Source organism: Silurus meridionalis, chromosome 14 (genome assembly GCF_014805685.1).
Source record: "Silurus meridionalis isolate SWU-2019-XX chromosome 14, ASM1480568v1, whole genome shotgun sequence".
Classification (NCBI taxonomy): Eukaryota; Metazoa; Chordata; class Actinopteri; order Siluriformes; family Siluridae; genus Silurus; species Silurus meridionalis.
Window position 1 is genome coordinate 23,980,366 of NC_060897.1, and position 5,980 is coordinate 23,986,345.

Consider the following 5,980-nt stretch of genomic DNA (forward strand, 5'->3'; position numbering starts at 1 on the left):
TCATATAAAACACAAATTACAATTTAATATCATTTCCTTGATGTGAAACATTAAACGCTGAACCTTCTTTATTGAAGTCCCTGACTTTTCTCCATGCTAAAGTGTTTTAATTAACTTTAACTAGTACAATTGTTAAAGTAACAACAATGAATTAAATTTTTTTTACTTTGTTTACTTTATTTTGTACTTATAGACAGCAAAAGATCATTTTTACTGAGGTACAACTCATGGAATTTGCTTAGGACAGAACTAGGATATGAAACGTGACGCATCTCTACACTGAACACAGATTCTGTGAATTGTTTATGCAAATCTTTATCTCCTCTTATAATATTAACAGCATGATTATCTACAGAGGAAGATCTTCTCATTACTCCTCCTTCAGCACAAACATGTTGTCTTCAGTTCCACTGCTTCTTCTGGCCATAATTCCATGTGAGTGTTTGGATTTTAGCTTTATTAGTTCATCTGATCCTTTCAGTTCAACATGTGAACCTTTTCTGTTTCTCTTTTTACAGATGTGTTCTGTGCTACTGAGCTCATCCAGCCAGACTCAGTGCTTCTAAAGCCTGGAGAGACTTTATCCATCACCTGTAGAGTGTCTGGAGCTTCTATCACTGATAGCAGCAACCACTATGCAACAGCTTGGATCCGACAACCTGCAGGAAAAGCTCTAGAATGGATCAATTTGATTTACTATGATGGGGATATTCTACAGAAGGATTCACTTAAAGTAAAATTTGTAATCACTCGAGACACTTCCAGTAACAGTGTGACCTTACAGGGAAAGAACATGCAGGCTGAAGACACAGCTGTGTATTACTGCGCCCGACACCGTGATACTTCTCCTTAAACATCAGTACAAAAACATGTGCTCTAGTCACATGACAAACTCACATTTTCACAAGCAGTGTATTCATGGAGCTTAAAGGATCAAACTGTCTATAAGTAACATTTATTATTTAATATATTATACATACTGTTTAATATTTATTATTGAATTCTTTGACTTTTCTCCATGCTAAAGTGTTTTAATTAACTTTAACCAGTACAATTGTTAAAGTAACAACAATGAATTAAATTTTTTTTACTTTGTTTACTTTATTTTGTACTTATAGACAGCAAAAGATCATTTTTACTGAGGTACAACTCATGGAATTTGCTTAGGACAGAACTAGGATATGAAACGTGACGCATCTCTACACTGAACACAGATTCTGTGAATTGTTTATGCAAATCTTTATCTCCTCTTATAATATTAACAGCATGATTATCTACAGAGGAAGATCTTCTCATTACTCCTCCTTCAGCACAAACATGTTGTCTTCAGTTCCACTGCTTCTTCTGGCCATAATTCCATGTGAGTGTTTGGATTTTAGCTTTATTAGTTCATCTGATCCTTTCAGTTCAACATGTGAACCTTTTCTGTTTCTCTTTTTACAGATGTGTTCTGTGCTACTGAGCTCATCCAGCCAGACTCAGTGCTTCTAAAGCCTGGAGAGACTTTATCCATCACCTGTAGAGTGTCTGGAGCTTCTATCACTGATAGCAGCAACCACTATGCAACAGCTTGGATCCGACAACCTGCAGGAAAAGCTCTAGAATGGATCAATTTGATTTACTATGATGGGGATATTCTGATTCACTTAAAGTAAAATTTGTAATCACTCGAGACACTTCCAGTAACAGTGTGACCTTACAGGGAAAGAACATGCAGGCTGAAGACACAGCTGTGTATTACTGCGCCCGACACCGTGATACTTCTCCTTAAACATCAGTACAAAAACATGTGCTCTAGTCACATGACAAACTCACATTTTCACAAGCAGTGTGTTCATGGAGCTTAAAGAATCAAACTGTCTATAAGTAACATTTATTATTTAATATATTATACATACTGTTTAATATTTATTATTGAATTCTTTGACTTTTCTCCATGCTTTCACAAGTGTTTTAATTAACTTTAACCAGTACAATTGTGAAAGTTACAACAATGAATGAAATTGTTTTACTTTGTTTACTTTATTTTATACTTATAAAAGCGATTTTATCAAAACAAAATTATTTTTAACAAAATAATTCTCAATTGGAGAAGTGTGTGATTTTTTTGACACCCAGTTTCTATTAACATGGATCACATCACACAGAGTAAAGAACAAACTCCATCACAAAGACACCTACACCTGAAATTTATACTTTTTTACTTTTTACTAGTTTATATTGTAATCAAGAACATTAACACTGTAATACCTCTAGAGGGCAGTGTTTACACACTCAACCATCTCAATCAATTTTTTTTTCTCTTCACAATTATTTATGACTGCATTCAACACAATGATTCTCAGAACTTCATAATCATTAACTTGTTTTGTTCGATTTAATAGAAAACACAAATTAAAGTTTCAACAAGTGAGAAGACTTATTGTTTGACACTAAATTTATACAAATTAATATTTCTACAGGTTCAGAAATGCTCCAGATGAAACCTAATTAATTGGGATTTTTATTATCACTACTATGCTTTTGTGCAAAATGCATGTCTATCTGTATCTTTCTTTTAACAATGTTAGCATATGATAAAGGAAACATTTTCCCCACTGCAGTACCATGAATCTGGGGATAATATTTCACAATCAAAATCTCAAAAATCAGTTAAGGTTCATTCTAAAAGCTCCAAAAATCTCGCCTGGTCTTTCACTTCCTGGGTATTTTGTGAATGTGTGACTGACTGCCTGTACCCACATTTTTTTTTTTAATTAGAATTTGTGTATAATAATGTGATCCCAATTAAGTAATTAAAAATGTGGATTCGGGTACAGTGAAGTTCTTTATTTTATTTACAGAATCGCAGGAGTCCTGAATGTAACTGTTGTGTTTCTGGGATTACAGATTAGTGTAATGGTAAATAAACATGGCCACCTGTTACGACTTTGAGACGCACTCAATGAGAATTAGTCGACCACATGGAACGCTCAAGGGTACGGTCCACTTTTCCTTTAATGAACACTTTCTGACCAATCTGAGAATACAATTTTTATTGAAAAGTAAAGTGGTTTATGTCATGGAAAAGATTTAATCCTCTATAATATGAATCTCCTTCTCATGATTTAAATATGTTTTAAATACATTCTCCTCCCATCATCAGCAGATAAGCAAATCCAAGCATCAGGGCTGGACATCACTCTATTTATGTGATGTGATGGTTAAACTCTGTTACACTTTGGAGAACAGAAGACCCCAGTACAAACATCACACACCATGTTCTCTACATCTCTACTGCTCCTGCTGGCAGCTGCTTCCTGTGAGTGTTTTATCCAATTCATTCATTTACTACAAGAACAATAAATGTGCAGTGTATATTGTGTGAGATATCACCATGTGTTTTCCTCCACAGATGTGCATGGTGAGGAACTGACTCAGCCTGCTTCCATGACAGTCCAGCCAGGCCAGAGTCTCTCCATCAACTGCAAGGTTTCATATTCAATTACAAGCTATTATACACATTGGATCAGACAACCTGCAGGAAAAGCTCTAGAATGGATCAATTTGATTTACTATGATGGGGATACAATTTTCAGTGACAAACTGAAAAATAAGTTCAGCATCTCCAGAGACATGTCTACTAACACAATAATAATTAAAGGACAGAACATGCAGAATGAAGACACAGCTGTGTATTACTGCGCTAGACACTCACAGTGATACACATCACCAACATCCTGTACAAAAACATCCTGTACAGAAAACTGTTTATCAGCAAAAGCAGAATAAGTGAACAGGACTTTTATTCTATAAGTGTAAAAACTAACTTATACCTTCCAGACTGTTGTTCCTTTATCAATGACTAAACACTGTCGAGCAAATAAAACCTCCGATAAAATATTTGAGGGAGAAGTCAGATTCTGTGTTCAGCTTCCACTAAAACCATGTTCTCTACATTTCTCCTCCTGCTGTTAACAGCTGCATCTGGTAATTATGTGGAGAATTTTGGAGATATACAAATAATTGTGTTCATTTTTTTCTGTTTAAAAGAATGCACCTGAATAATTACATGATTGTTTGTTCACAGGAATTAAATTATTGAACTGGTTCAAACTGCAGTCATGGTGGTTAAGCCTGGAGAATCATCTTCAGTCATCAGTAAGATCACTAAATATTCAGCCACAAGTTATTGTACTAACTGGTTACAACACACATCAGGAAAAGTGCTGGAATGGATCAGCTGGTACTGCAACTCCAGTGATACTGACATTAAAGATTCACTAAAGAACAATATCATCAGCTGAGGCCTCCAGCAACACTGTGATCTACTGTACATGGGCAACACTTTCAGGCTGAGGACACAGTTGTGTATTATTATATTATATATTAGATTAGATTATTAGACTCGATGTTTTAACTTGTTTTCTGACAAAACTTGGACTGGCTCACAGTCATTAAATTTCATGAGGTTGTGTGGACTTGCGCTTGTTCATCACATCATTTTTACTGCATTAATGAATTCAACTTGAGCTTCTGATTAGATAGTGGACTAATGACACGAAATTATCTGGTAAACAACAGATATTTCCAGTAAAGAGATGATTTCATGGTTCCATAAATGATTGTTAGATGGCCAGGCCCTAAAGCAGCAAAGCCTCAATACATCATCATACTACCACCATCATGTGTGTGTCTGTTTGTATGCTGTTCTTATTCTAGAATGCAGCGTCAACTTTAAAACAGATTTGAAAAGAAATTAACAGAATCAACTCCAAATACTTGAGTTCTTCGTAGCAGGATTATCAGTTGTAAGATATTAAACAATTAGGTTGAAAGTACTACAGCAGATTATACTATACAAGCTGTATAGCTTTCTTCTTCATTTCAATATTATGGACAGTCTTGTCTAGATTCATTACATATAATTACAAAGGAGCTTTTTTTGCCAATTTAACAAAATGTGAGTGCATAAATCCTAATGCAAGACTGTATTCTACTTTTTATTAGCCTCAAGTTTAGATTTTTGTCTTTTTTAATGAGAAAAGAAAGGAATATTAAAATCAGACAGAAAAAAAAATATAACACACATTTAGTATGTTTAGACATGTATCTGTATTGACATTGGTTATTCATGGATCCAGGAAGGGATACTGATACTGATATGTAGGATTGCTTTAAATGTCCCCTAAGATAAGGAGTGTCTCTATGCAAATGTCCTTCCCTGTTATATATTTAAGCAACACAGACCAAGAGCTTTTACTGATTCTGCTTCAACACACACCATGATCTCTACATCACTACTGCTGCTGCTGCTGGCAGCCGTACACTGTAAGTGTTTCTACATTTAACATATAATACAGTTTTGGTTACATATAGGTTTTTGCTTTTATAACATGTAAATAACTTTTTTAACAGGTGGTCTCTGTGTTGAGCTGATCCAGATCAGATCCACAGTATTAACCCCTGGTCAGTCACTGACTCTGACCTGTAAAGTGTCTGGATATTCAGTAACAAGTACCTACTGTACAAACTGGATACGACAACCTGCAGGAAAAACTCTGGAGTGGATCGGACGCATATGTTATGATGGTAGCACTATCTACAGTGAGAAACTGAAAAGCAGGATTCAGGTTACCAGAGACACGTCCAGCAACACAGTAACATTAACAGGACAGAACATGCAGACTGAAGACACAGCTGTGTATTACTGCGCTCGTGACACACAGTGATACACATCAACAACATCCCTGTACAAAAACATCCTGTACAGAAAACTGTTCATCAGTTTCTGTCTAATTCTTTTCTTTAAGGACATCAAACATCACTGACTTTACTAAAGTGGATTTCAAGAAAAAATACCATCATTGAATGCTCTCTGTGATGAAGAGACATTAGACATGATTGAAATTCAAAATCTTTATTTTATTTAATAGTGTTTATTGTGTCTCGCTGTAGTAAAAGTGTTCAGACTCTCTGTTTCTCTTGTCGTCTTCTTTTT

General features: G+C 35.1%; 1 long non-coding RNA gene, 1 pseudogene and 1 gene segment (V, D, J or C); all 3 read left to right on the top strand.

Moving 5' to 3' along the window:
- Positions 1 to 391: 391 nt before the first annotated feature.
- On the top strand, positions 392 to 853 carry LOC124396592. The segment is given in 2 exon segments: positions 392 to 435; positions 519 to 853. Coding segments are annotated over 2 exon segments (378 nt in total).
- Positions 854 to 1,316: 463 nt separating this feature from the next.
- On the top strand, positions 1,317 to 1,771 carry LOC124396593 (annotated as a pseudogene).
- A 3,397-nt stretch (positions 1,772 to 5,168) lies between these two features.
- LOC124397184 lies at positions 5,169 to 5,701 on the top strand. The gene is made up of 2 exons (XR_006927894.1): positions 5,169 to 5,310; positions 5,398 to 5,701. It is a non-coding gene; the product is annotated as an uncharacterized LOC124397184 (long non-coding RNA).
- The last annotated feature ends 279 nt before the right edge of the window (positions 5,702 to 5,980 follow it).